The sequence below is a fragment of the Podarcis liolepis genome, assembly GCF_965112155.1.
Source record: "Podarcis liolepis genome assembly, chromosome: 5".
Lineage (NCBI taxonomy): Eukaryota > Metazoa > Chordata > Lepidosauria > Squamata > Lacertidae > Podarcis > Podarcis liolepis.
Window position 1 is genome coordinate 35,008,402 of NC_139556.1, and position 14,594 is coordinate 35,022,995.

The 14,594-nt window shown below is 40.7% G+C and overlaps 1 protein-coding gene across 1 annotated transcript in view; it reads right to left on the minus strand.

The window, feature by feature from the left end:
- The window catches only part of MICU1 (mitochondrial calcium uptake 1), a 130,777-nt gene that overhangs the window by 47,100 nt on the left and 69,083 nt on the right, over window positions 1-14,594 (minus strand). Inside the window, exon 7 of the mRNA XM_083503116.1 lies at window positions 1,639-1,721. Coding sequence (XP_083359242.1) covers window positions 1,639-1,721 — 83 coding nt within the window. The remainder of the gene's footprint in view (window positions 1-1,638; window positions 1,722-14,594) is intronic.

Genomic DNA, 14,594 nt, shown 5'->3' on the forward strand with positions numbered 1-14,594 from the left:
ATTTCAGAAGGACAAAAAAGGACGGAAATGCACAAGATCACACCAGTGTGCAATATGCCTTCATGAGGAAGGGCCGTGGAGAACCTAAAACCTTGTTAAAATACACACACACAAAATGAAGCATGTCCCTCTGGCTCAGAGCAGTGGTTAACACATAGTGGGCTCAAGGACTATTCAAGGCATATAGAAAACCTGGACAGGCAAACTGGAGTTTGAAAAGGAAGGGTTCCTTTCTCCCACAGCAAGTGTGTGCAGCTTCCTTAAGAGCTCTCTTATAAGGAAATCAGAGCATATAGGAATATAAAATCACACACAGAAGCAATGGCTAAGAGAGTGCATAGAATTCTATGATTGTCAGCAACACAAAGGCAGGGAAATGAGCAAGCAAATGCTTAAAATTATTCTTCTCCTCGGATTGCAGATTTCAAAACAGATAATAGGTCCAAGAAGACATGAATTGCCAGTTCACTGTCAATCTTTAGATTACTTTCAGACAACCAAAAAGCTAGAGTCAAATCCTGGCATCTGGAAAACTGTAGACTCTTTTGACACCAGCAGCAATAATGTTCAATCCTCAGGATTAGGAAATGCAGCCTGACAACAGCAAGCCTCTGTGCCTCCACATATGCAGTGACTGGTTATTCGGCACTTCAGATGTAGAGAAAAGGGGGATAAACAGGTGGGCTGAAAATCAACCAAAGTAATCAACACAAAGACATAGCAGAGATAAGGCAGCAGAGTTCTGGTAGCATTCCTGGCCAGGTTTATTAAGGGATTCAATGGTGAATTATTTTTGTGATGTGCTGCATCTTTATTCTGTGACACACAAATGCTACCTACCCTGTAGCAAAAAGGAAAGGCTACAACTCCAAGATAGAAACATATCTGCTGCTGCACTGACTGCTGTCTCGGTGCACCAGGGAGAAGACAACTTTCCATACCGATCAGAGGTCCATCAATTTTTAAATGCTCAAATGCCATGGAGATCATAGGTAGCTGCAGTATGCTACATTTCCCCCGTGAGGCAGGCAGGAGAGATGATGCACCTCTGAAGGGCATATTGTTACAGCTAATGTCACTAAATCATCTGAGTAGGAGGACTGGGATAATGTGCAGAAGATGGGGCCAATAAAAGCACAGGCCTGCCTCCTGGTTTTCAGACACAAGCTGCCTTATTTGCATTTTTCATCTCTTTTTTAAAAAATCACCTCTAGAAAGGACAGCTGAACTTCTCCCCACTCAAGGGCAGAAATTAAGAATGAATTAAACACATGCACACATGCAAACCATACTGACATCATCAACAAGATAAGCCCCATCTACAACTGTACAGCTGTGAAACAGCTGTGCATTAGAGAATGGAGGAAGTCTTGTTTTTCAGGCAAATTATGAACAAAGGCTGCATCAAAAAGGACAAGTATAAGAGTGAGCAGCACACAAGTCCCCAGCTATAGGACACCTCACCAAAGTGTGAGGCATGCGTCTTGAGGACACTTTGCAGAGAGTCCATGGTTTTGCAGGTGATATATGTGCTCTTAGAGAACGAAAGAGAGCCACACATACCAACAGAAGAGGAGAAAGTGAGATTATTTGCATAATAATTTACATAGTAATGTTTTGGAGGTGGAGAGAACTTGCCTGTTCGAATTCTTCCATATCCACTTCCCCGTCACCGTTCAGATCAAACATCTTGAAGGCAATTTCAAAGTTCCTTTGAGGAGCTGGGGGGTGGGGAGAAATACATTATATTTCAAGTGTTATAAAGAAACAAGGCTGCAGGGAAAAAAATGATGTAAGAGTTGTATGTGTTCTAACAGTACATCCCAGGAACAATCTTCCCAAACACGCTTCCCCTCTGAAATTATGATCTCTCTCTCTCTCTCTCTCTCTCTCTCTCTCTCTATATATATATATATATATTCTCCTCCTAAACTGAAGTCTTTTTGCATTTGCACAACTACTTATTTATCCATGCACAAAACATTTGATGCAATCTCCTCCCAATAAGGAAGCAGATAAAGGGGGGGGGGAGAGATGTGACGAAGCTTCTGTACCTGAACAAAATGAATTGAATGGGAGAATGATCAAAAATTGCAAATGGGCAACAGGCACAATGACATATATATATATATAAAAGGAGGATTTTTAAATATGATACAAGCTCACAGGTTAAAAAACAACAACCAACAGCTTAAATCTAGAAATAAATACTTTATTGTCAGTGCACCACTTGTTTACAGTGAGATTAAACGAGCCCCCCTAACCCCACAATCTCTCAGTCCTTGTTACACTCTGTGTGCTGTTCTACGATCACCAACACTGAATGTCAGCTGCAATGTTGCTGTCTTCCATTTAGCAGCCTCACGGCCCAGGGGTAGAAACTGTTCTTTAACCTGTTGGTGTGGCTTATCATGCTTCTATAGCTCCTGCATGAGGGCAGGAGATTAAAAAGGTGCTGGCCAGGGTGTGAATCATCCCTGAGAATGTTCCTCGCTCTTCTGAGTCAATGGTCTCCTGTGATGACATCTAGCGGATTCAGGGGACAGCCCATGATATCGTGTGCTGTCTTCACCACCCTCTGTAGGGACTTTCTGTCCATGGCTGTCAAACCAGCGTACCACACCGTAATACAGTATGAGAGAACACTTTCTATCGTGGACCGATAGAAGGAAATCATCGAGTGCTGTCTAACATTGTTCTTTTGCAAGACCCTAAGGAAATGAAGTCTCTCTTGGGCCTTCCTAACCACCTGGGCTGTACTGACCTTCCAAATAAGGTCTTCACTAAATGGACTCCCAGGAATTTAAAGGAAGAGACTCTCTCCACACAGCCCTCCCTGATACACAATGGGGCTAGCTCCCCTCTCTTCCTCCGAAAGTCCAACACCATCTCCTTTGTCTTGCCAATGTTTAGGTGCAGATTGTTCTCTGAACACCATGTGGATACCTTTTGAACCTCCCCCCTGTACACAGATTTGTCTCTGCCTGTAATTAAACCCATTATGGTGGTGTCATCAGCAAACTTAATAATTGCAGTAGATGGGTCAGATGAAATGCAATCATATGTATACAACGAATACAGGTATGGACTTAGCACGCATCCCTGTGAAGTGCCAGTGCTGAGCTTCAGGGAGGTAGATGTAACAGGCCCAATCCTCACTATTTGTGTCTAATCTCTCAGCAAGTCTTTAATCCAATCACAGATGTTAGAAGAAAGGTCCAGGTCCCTTAACTTTCCGATGACAATGTCTGGAAGGATGGTATTGAAAGCCGAGCTATAATCCATAAACAGCATTCTGACATAATTCCCTGGTCTCTCCAGATGACTCGCTGCAAGGTGAAAAGCTGTAGCAATGGCATCATCTGTTGACCTATTTCTCCTATAGGCAAACTGGTGTTTATCAAAGTCCGGTGGAAAACATGTTCTAAGATGTTGAAGGACCAATCTCTCGAAGCATTTCATCACTACAGATGTTAATGCAATGGGTTTATAGTCACTTAGGCAGTTAATTGCTGTATTCTTTGGGACTGAGATAATGGTGGCCGCTTTCAAACATGATGGAACACAAGTGGTTTGCAGAGAGACGTTAAAAATCCTCGTCAAAATCCCTGCTAATTGATTGGTGCAATTTTTTACCACTATTCCCAGCACCCCATCTGGACCAGCAGCTTTGCTGGGATTCACTGCGCGCAATGTAGCTTTCACTTGATGGTCATATAGAACAAGTGGCTGTGAGTTTGTAGGCGGGCAGACAGGAGCCAAGATATCTGCTCTTTTTGCCTCATAGTGGGCAAAGTAGAGGTTCAGCTCCTCTGCCAACATATCATTGGCCGTGACCATGTTTGCCATATTGCCTTTATAGTTGGTTAGGTGCTGCAATCCTTGCCACACTTGTTTCGTATTGTTCTCAGCTAAGCAGTTCTCAACCTTGAGCTCATATTGTTGCTTTGCTGCCTTGATGCCTTTCCTAAGCTTTATTCTTGCCTCTCTATATGTCTTCATGCTCCCTGCCTTAAAGGCAGTATCCCGGGCTTTCAAGAGTGACCTAAATTCAGCAGTCATCCTGGGTTTGCTGTTCGCATCTAAGTACTGAAAGTTAAGTCCTACTGAGTACACTGGGACTTACCCACAGCTAAGTACTGTAAGGCTGATCACCGAAGAATTGATGCTTTCGAATTATGGTGCTGGAGGAGACTCTTGAGAGTCCCATGGACTGCAAGAAGATCAAACCTATCCATTCTTAAGGAAATCAGCCCTGAGTGCTCACTGGAAGGACAGATACTGAAGCTGAGGCTCCAATACTTTGGCCACCTCATGAGAAGAGAAGACTCCCTAGAAAAGACCCTGATGTTGGGAAAGATGGAGGGCACAAGGAGAAGCGGACGACAGAGGACAAGATGGTTGGACAGTGTTCTCGAAGCCACCAGCATGAGTTTGACCAAAGTGCAGGAGGCAGTGGAAGACAGAAGTGCCTGGCGTGCTCTGGTCCATGGGGTCACAAAGAGTCGGACACGACTAAATGACTAAATAACAACAACAAGTACTGTAACTTACGACACCACTGAAAAGTGACAAATGAGATGCAGCACAGACTAGGTCACTCCTTCCACTCACATCTTTAGTGTACCAACAAAAACCCTGCCAGTTTTGTACCTACAAGAACATAAAGGCCCTTTCTCAAGTTGTCTATATATCTATGCAACACTCCAAAGGAGGAAAATATGGGGAATTCCCTGAAGTGACAAGTCCATTATAGAAGGCTGCTACATTATTATTATTATTATTATTATTATTAGTAGTAGTAGTAGTAGTAGTAGTATTTTATGGAGGCAAAGTCTCCCTACCACCTGCACCATGATTCTCCTTGGCAATGAATTTCTTGGAGGAAGAAGTGATGCCCACTAACATTCTGCTGACTGAAAAATCTTGCAGAGATGCTGTTATTTGTAATCCTACACTGATCATATTTCACAGTCCCAGAGAAGAATCTTTGCCTTAGGGTTACCATCTGGATGCTTTCGAACCAGCTCAATGTGGGAGTTTCTCAGTTCCCACTCTTGTTTATAACCAGGCATTTTTTGAGCCTGTTCAAGTCTGTCCACCCACCGCTTCTAGAAAAAATGGCAAGCCTAGTTTGCCTCCAGCACCATCGGCTTTGCTGGAGAAAGTAATTCATGTTGTTCATTTGCCAAGCGAGAATTCCTGATCCTGTCAGTTGGTCTCTCTCAAACAAATCACACATTATTGAATTACAGTAATATAGAGTTATGCAATCAAATACAGCTTATAAGCACTGAAACACACATACACTAAAAAGCCCATGTGGTCTGTCTACCACTTTATTTTCTATTTCCCTTGTTCAACTTGGCAGTTTTAAGCAACAGTACTTCCAAGTCCCCTGTGCAGTGTTAAAATTTATTCCTACTTTTAAATGAAACGTGAAAGCAGCCAAAAGAGCAAGTATAATACACTTCTGAAGTCAACAACCATCCGTGACTATTAGCAATAGCAATATTGTGTTATTTCCCCCTTTGAGATTAAATGCCCTCCGTTTCAGCAAGTACTTCAAATTCTCTGCATTATGAGAACTGTCTAGATGGTAGAGTCTAGACACATTGCCCCTGAGCCACATTACATTTTCCAATGTTAATTGGAAAAAGGCTAAGCAGAATTTGATCAAGTATGCACAGTTCTGAAATGGAGAATTAAAGGAATGTTGATTCTTCAGTTTAAATGGCTTCATAGACATCACAACAACATTCTCCTGTGCAATACAGAAAAAACTCATTCAGAATGCCAAATCCTAACGGAGAGTGAAAGGGGATGTTTTGCTTAAATATTCTGCACTATACTATTAAGGCTGGTATTTTTTTGGCAGGCAGCTTCCAACAAAAATAGTCATTTAATTATTTGGAAACCCAAGCAACCTATCTCAGCTAAATTTTTTTGCACTCCAAGTTACACTACTAAGTTCCCACAATGGAAATACAAAGTACATGTGCAGATCTGAAATCCAATAGAAGGTAAAATAGAAGTTACTGCACATCTTGGCGTTTCCTTCCTCATGGCTATGAAACAGCAGGATATATGCCAGCCTCAGAATCAAACTGCTTCTTATAAATAAGATACAGCAGAGTGTTCTTTCACACACAGTGGGAGGAAATAAGCGAGATACAGAAACTGTACTTGTCTTCTGTGCGACTCTGTCTATAAAACCATGCTAGATGTCTCTGTTATATAAACTTACACCAGTGTTTGTAACGACCATGGATTCCCCCGAAGAATCCTGGGAATTGCAGTGTGAGACCTCGCTGCAAATTCTCTGAGAACTCTACTGCTCACAAAACTAGTTTCCAGGGTTTGGTTGGGCAGCCAACCAAGTTGAGAGGTGTGAACAGGACCCAAGAGAGAAGTACCGTATTTTTTTGTGTATAAGACAATCCCCCCCCAAGAACTAATAGGCAGAAATTGTGGGTCGCCTTATACACAGAAAGCAGAGGGGTGACCGGCGATTGGTGGCAGCAGGAGATTGGCAGTGGCGATTTGGCATGTGTTTGGTTGGATGTGCAATCTGCTGTGGTTGCATCGAATGGGCAGGTGGGCTTTTGGTGACCATGGTGATGTGTTCAGTTTTTAGTTGTGGGCAGCCTGTAGAGCACTTGGAAAGCTCAACAACTCTGGGCAATCTCCCCCCCCCCCAGCTAAAAAAACAGGGGTCGTTTTATACATGGGGGCATGTTATACACGGAAAAGTATGGTACTCTTGGTTGCCTAAAACCCAAACTGTCTCCCCCTTCCCCCCTTCTTTCCGGCCTGCATGAAAACACCCCCACCAGAAAAGTGGTTTTCCTGTTCTGTAAGACTATATAAATCAAAGAACATAACCCATTAGAAGTGAATAGTTTTGACAATACAGGTTACTGTATGTCTATATACTGTATGTTAAGAGACTCTTAAGAGGGGTTGTGTATAGAAGAAACAGAAGACACTTACAATTGGTGTTACCACCTGCTTATTTAGACATCTGATATCGAGGAAGAGGCTGAACAACAAAATACAATGGAATCTGAGTTGTTTCACATGCTTTACAGTAACACCAAAATGGCTGAACATGATGCATGAAATACCTATTTAAAAAGGTAGCTTGAGATATAATAGTAATGTTTTTGAAACCTGAGCTGGGTGAAAAAAGGGGAGATGCGATGATATAGGTTACTGTAACTCTGGACTTCTCAGTTCCAACTTGCAACCCTAGGTTCACAAAATGATTCCATAATTACTATTTATCTTATATTTTTAATAATATTAATAACCTTCACAGTGTGCCTGTTCTAGAAATCCTGTGAAATGCATCACTGTCATTCTTCTGTTAAAGATGGGAAGCTGATGTTCAAAAAGTTCAGAATATAGTCTGGAACCTGTTTATGGTAGCCACTGGGAGAAGTAAAGTACTATGCAGGGAAGCAAAACCAAACCTTCTGTCCAATAAGAAACCTATTTGGGGACTGGTGGTGGGTTGTTGTTAATTAACTTGTCTAAAAACATTTTAGAGTTGGGGAACCATTATTATTTGTTCTAGGGACACAAAATAAGTCCATTACAGAGACAGAACCTGATCCAACAATCCATCAATTGGATTGTTGGTATTGGAGGTCAATATTAACACTTACCTGCAGAGCAGGTAGTACATTATCATTCCAGTGTTCAAGGGAAATCTATATTATTTGAGATTTATGCAACAGGCAGCTGCAGGAAAGTATGTTCTCAAAGGGAGTTAACAAGTTACCTTAGAATAAAGCAGAGGTGTATTCTGTGCCCTTTCAACAACTGAAGAACAGTAAACAGCTGCTCTTCCATCTGGTGATACTACTAACAGGCTAATGGTATTTCCACTACAAAACAAAGGACACAGCCATGATCAAAGCCACCAGCAAGCATCTCAGGAAGAAGCAGGACATCAGAACAAGAAATATCCAAAGAGGATTTCGTTCCAAGCAGAGTTAATATTATTCTACAACACTCCTCATAGTGAAGGTAAAGGGACGGTTTTCTTATTATGCCAGTACAATATTAAGCCATGAAATTTCTTGCTTGAACAGGATTAGCTGCATACCTTTATGGCAGAGCTAGGTTAATGCTCAAAAGAATGCATTCATTTTCAGTGGAAATTCATAGTGCTGAAGATTTATCCTTTCCTCAAATGTTTGCATAACATGAAGATTAGCTGAATAAATGTGTGAATATTTCTCCCCTGGGACCTCCACAAGGACACATCTAAAATGTATGCTACTAAAAGGGAAAAGGTGGCTTGACATCTTGCCAACAGGGTGAACCACGCATCCAATATTCCATCTTGTAATTTGGCCATGTGTTAGGAACCTAGTTGGATTTTAAAGACAGCATAATAGCATTTCCAACACCAACTAAGAAGGCAGGTTAAAGATCATCTCACAGAGAACATATAATCACCCAGATAATATGTTATTTGGCAATTAATAAATAAAATATAAATCTACAAATAAGGCGGCATTCATACAGAAAACCTGCCTCTAAGGGGGTAAGCGGGGTAATATGTACACTGCCACTGGTTCAGTGCAAGTGCTTATTGTAAGCAATTACAAGGGCTGGGAAAAACAAACGGGGAAAATAATCAAAAACCCATGGTGCCTCTAGAGTTTGCAGTGAAGACAAGAGAAGTTTACAGTTTGTCTGAAGCAGAGGGGCTGTACTCCAAGCTTTACGTATTTGGTGCCATTTACACACCTTAGCTGTTTTTACAACAGACTTGTAAATTGGCTTGGGATAAAAGCAGGAGGAGATTCATAAAACAACAGCACCATTGCAGGGGCATGGTTGCCACTCCCTGGTGGGTTGAGTGAACTGGGTTGGAAATGCGTAAGAAGAGGTCATCACAATGTGGGTTGCCTGGTCAAGTGGGCAATTCTCAACCCAGCCCTTCCCCTCTATCAGGGCTGCTACAATTTCTGTGGGAAGAACTGCCTTCTCAGTGGGGAACCCCAAACAGCGTGGAAAAAAGTCAGGGCTGATGGGAGCCATGGTACATGGTGCAACACATTCTAGAAGGCCACAGCTTCCAAGCTTTGCTATAAATCTTCAAAATGAATATATTTGACGGGGTAATTAATTTCCAAATATTTAATGTCCAAATATGCAGATTATGTGTGGATTTTATGTTATTCAAAATGATACTGATCTTTGGGAGAATGAGATTCAGATAAGACTATAAAGTCCTAGATGCCTGCATGCTATTCCTTGCTCCTTCTAAAATTTAACAGAGGGTAGCAATACGTTACTAGTGAACATTACTACTGGATTTACAAAGCAATCCTGTCCATGTTTACTCAGAAGCAAGTCCCATCAAATTTGAGGAGGGAGACTCTCCACCACTAAGTGTGTTTAGGACTGCAATCTAAGTCAAGATTTTCCAGCAGAGGCTCAGCACTTCAACAAAACATTAACTCCAGTCAGCAAAATTAAATCAACACTCGGCTGGCACTAAAAATCGGAAGACTACAAACAATTTATACCCGTGCATAATGTTGCATTGTAATTTAAGCAGACAAAAAGGGGAAAAGGGAAAGGACAAAATTGTTTCTTTACAACTCATCTTTACAACTTAATGAGATGGAAAAATTCCATTAAAATGAACTTTAAACATATTATACTCCCCATCTCCGTATTCAGAAAATAAAATGTCATATCCTAGCTAATATGAATTGAATGGTATTATCCGTCTGATTTGGGTTTATATGAAAAATGTCCTTTATGGGAAAGGGAAGAACAAAGCACCTTGAATTATCACACTGAAATTTGAGAAGAGAATATGGCTTAACTTGGTAGTAGCAAGGGGGGAGGGGAACACTGCTAGGACTCTTTATAGTCCAAGGCACAGGCATGTGCCACAGTTTGCAAAAATTATATAGTGCCCACTGTCGGTGCACATGCATTCAATGTGCCTCATTTGTTTTGCCTTAAGTTTGCAAAAATGCTGGATTTTCTAACATGGTAAGCAGATGCCAGGAGCTGCCCTGACGGTCTAATAAATTCACCCAAAAACCCAGACTATGTGAGAAATTCTGCTTTAGAACTGAATGCAGTTTGGCCTATAATCCACTGAAGCATTTATGGTTAGCTGAAGTGGACTCCTCGATCCAAACTAGATCCAAACTAGGTCCAAACTAGATCCAATGCCATTCATGCAACTGGAACAAGTGGGAGATTTAGATCAGGTCCACAGTGTGAGGCAAAGTGCAAAATCCCCCCTAGCCTGCACATCAAAGCCTCTGTCCATATCAGGGTGCCCACAACTGCAATTTATTTTCTAGAAAGCCACTGCTAATTGCATGAATAACGTCATATACCTGGTAAAGTCCTCAGAAGAATCTCCAGTGGCTACCAGCCAGCTATGGGGTTGCCATCTCCTGGCAACCATGTTGGCCATTTCACACTTGACCAAAGCCAAAACTCTATATGGACGCAACATAAAACACACATTTAGTGGCAAATGACTTTCTTTTAAGGCTTCTTTTAGGGTTGTTTTTTTTAAAAAGTTTTAGTATACAAATATATTAAATAAATTGCAATATGTGATTTTTTTAAAGCACCAATGATGAATACAGTTTAACTTATCTCTCCTTTGCAGTTTGAAGAGATAAGACACAATGTTTAGATGAGAGTACAAGCCTTATCTTTCAGCAACATTACATCAGTTATTGGCTGACCTTCAAAGGACAAAAACAAATGCAAAGACAAAGCCTTCCATAGTAAATTCATGCCCAAGTCCTGGCCCAATGCTATATAAATGGCTATTCTAAACCTGCCTTGCTAGGAGGCTAGAATCCATCAGGTTGGCATGATGAAAATTGCATTATAAAGGGTTCACCTTATATAGAATCATTGCCACTAACCCACAATTACTTTCTGTCCTGGATCTACAACTACCATTGCCAGTGATCTGGGAGACCACAACTTCTGCAGCACAAAGCATTCCGCTCATTGGTGGTAACCAGCATATGGACCAAAATTCTCAACAGGGATGTCTTTGAGATATTGAAATAGTGAGAGTGAGCGTCCAATTTAGCAAAAGCTACTGTTCCCCTTAGAAGAACGAATACAACATTTTAGTGTTTTCTTTTTCGTTCTCCACTGCAGAGTCCTCTAAGGCAGGGTGCTGGGGGAGTGCAGGTTAACCCTTTCCTTCTGCAGTACAAATCCCCAAAGCTGCTATTTGTTTCAATATAGAGCTCTGTATGTCTCCTTACAGAATTAAAAATTGGGGTTGGAAAATTGGCTTTGATGGGTCACATATCCAACAAGTGCGCTCTCCCTTGCAGCTACTCCAAGAAACTCCAGCAGATTACCAGTGAATCAGGTTAAAACTTACAAGTTGTTTTTTTTTTTTTTTTTCATTTCTCTGGTTACAAATAGAAGTTGTAGCTATAGGGCCAGAATCCTAAATATCCTTCCTTATGAGCTATTTTGAATTAGATAAGTGGGATTTACATCTGTGCAAATATAGCCTATTAAAAAATTGTTTATTAAAAATACAGTTATTTCACATGGGAGCTCACAACATTTTAACATAATTCAAAACCATTAGGATTGGGCTGAAAAAGCACTAGACTTTTCTCCTGCTGGTCTTGTTATCTTTTATCTATCTTTTCTCCTGCTGGTCTTGTTAGCGTCACATTTTCATTATCATTGTCCTATAACTGCTGTACCAGAAAGTACATCCACCAGTCCAAATGTCTTTTCACCCAATTCAGTTCTAAAGAAGATAAAAAGGAAGTTCCACCTCTTTTTGTGTAAGCAGAGACATCACCTTGCCAACAAAGGTCTGTATAGTAAAAGCTATGGTTTTCCCAGTAGTGATGTATGCAAGTGAGAGTTGGACCATAAAGAAGGCTGATCGCCGAAGAATTGATGCTTTTGAATTATGGTGCTGGAGGAGACTCTTGAGAGTCCTATGGACTGCAAGAAGATCAAACCTATCCATTCTTAAGGAAATCAGCCCTGAGTGCTCACTGGAAGGACAGATCCTGAAGCTGAGGCTCCAATACTTTGGCCACCTCATGAGAAGAGAAGACTCCCTGGAAAAGACCCTGATGCTGGGAAAGATGGAGGGCACAAGGAGAAGGGGACGACAGAGGACAAGATGGTTGGACAGTGTTCTGGAAGCTACCAACATGAGTTTGACCAAACTGCGGGAGGCAGCGGAAGACAGGAGTGCCTGGCGTGCTCTGGTCCATGGGGACACGAAGAGTCGGACACAACTAAACGACTAAACAACAACAACAAGTATCTCATAACTAAGGAAATTTGAACGGTGCTAATAAAAATTAAAACTGGAGAGTAGCTAAAGCAATGAAACTGGTGCAGTATCCTCCATGCTTTTTTTTTTTTTGCTATAGCATTCATTTAACAGAAGACCAGAAGTTATCAGCACATTTCTAAATGTTATTTTATTATCTTTTGGGGGAATGGGGGGGGGGGATCATACAGCAGACTAGGAAACAGACTGCATGAGAGCAGTAAATTACTTATAAATAAAATATGGTGACAGACTTCATCTTCTATGCAGTAGGAAAACAGCTCTCTGCTTGTAAAATGCAAATGAGTTGTATTTAAGGTCTGGCCAGCTGATGAGCACTGCGGTAAGAAAAAAACCAACCCCCAAAATGAGACCCATTTTCTAGGGCTTAATGGATTAATGCTTCCTAACTTTATTCATTGGATTGCTAGGGATATCCACTTAAGAGAGGACCCATATGATTTTTGTAAAAAGTCATCACAATGGGTCGACAAAAGAAGGAGATCGACTAATATTTTGAAACAGAAAGGAGGGTAACTGGCAGAATAAAAACTGCAGATACCATCAAATCTCTTAATTTTGGCATTTAATTTTCCCTGCTTGTAATTAGGCTTTCAAAGGCTAGCACAGATGCGCTGAGTGGTGCCAAAATCAATGCCACATCGCTGATTAAATCTGAATTAAAATAAACCCGAGATAAGCCCAATTTTTCACACCATCTATGTAGAAGTTTATGATGCTGTTCCACTAGTTAGGATTACATATATTATCACTCTACAGAGGTTTCTATTAGATAACTTCAAATAAGCCATTTATGGTGCAAGCTTATTCATGTTTACTCAAAAGAAAGCTTCACTGACCTAAGTGGATCTTACTCCCAGGTAAGTGCACAAAGAATTACAGCCATCTTCCAAGCATATTCTTTTCTATCTTACCTTAAAACATTTATAGGCCACCTTTAAGAGTAAAACCTCTCCCAAGGCTGCTTCCACCATAAAATATTAAATACAATCAACATTATCACGCACTAATAAAACCAGCAGAAAAGCAAATACATCTCACCCAGAACACAGCTGAAGCCAAAGTCAATCATAGCTACAGCCAGAGACTATTTGTTTTTGAACTAATTTGTGCTCTTTAAGAACAACGAAGCATCCTGCAATTATAATTACACATAAGTAGTTTGTTAACATTCTGTTACTTAATAATGTATTAACATTCCGTTTTCCTCCTTCTTAATGGTTTGTTTTATTTACACGCATTAACTAATTATTTTATTAGAGGCGTAAACTAATTAGGTTTAAAACAAATTAAAAGGAGCTATGGAACAAAGGGAATGGCTCGATTCGGAATCAAGGCAAACCACAGTGAAGGAAGCTTAAGGAATCAGTCATGATTGCGCCAGCCCCAGATCAAGAGCCAAACATGTTAAATGCAACAGGGTGACTTAGCGTTGCTGAAGCAATCACCACAGATGACAGCGACATGAAAGGGCAGACCAAAGCTGAATGCAGAAAGGGCAGTAAAAGGATACGAAGTTCCTCAAGTTTAGAAGGTAATTCAGTAGCATCACAGAACTCAAATCAGGATGAGAACGACATCTGAGTTAATGGAAAATAAAACTTCCTGGGTTGGATCTAACTAACACAGAAACTAAAAAAAACGAACAGGGTATGGACAGTGCAAATTACACCCAATAAAGAAGAATGGATTAAGCAAAGTGATGGAATATGCTGAATCAGCAAAGTTAACAGCTAAAATAAGATAACTTAATGACGATTGCTTTATTGAAGAATGGAAGCCTTTTCCGGATTACGTAAAGAAATATTATAACGTGATGAAACCGTGAGCAGGATTTGAACTATAAACAACAGAGAGAATTAGGGATTACTGTGTTAGGGTGCAGCAAAGGGATAGAAAAGAAGAACATCATGGGAAATGGGATGGGAAGTTGATAATATGAAAGGAAAATTCATTATGTATTGGAACTTTATGTGCAATATGTGGAAATTTAAAAAAGAAACAAATTAAACCCTTGACTTGAACAGAAGAAAACATGTTCTCTTGCAGTTCCATCTGCCCTGACTGGGGTATCTTAAGGTTAGAAGCCGAGGGTGCCGCCAATAACAGTATTTCTCCTTAGGTGCAATTTAGAGAGACTGGTTGCCTTAGGTCACTTCTATGTACTGTTTATTCACATTATTTTGTACGTTTGAGTTACATCCAAGAGATCACGGAGGGCAACTGAAACATCTGGTGGATC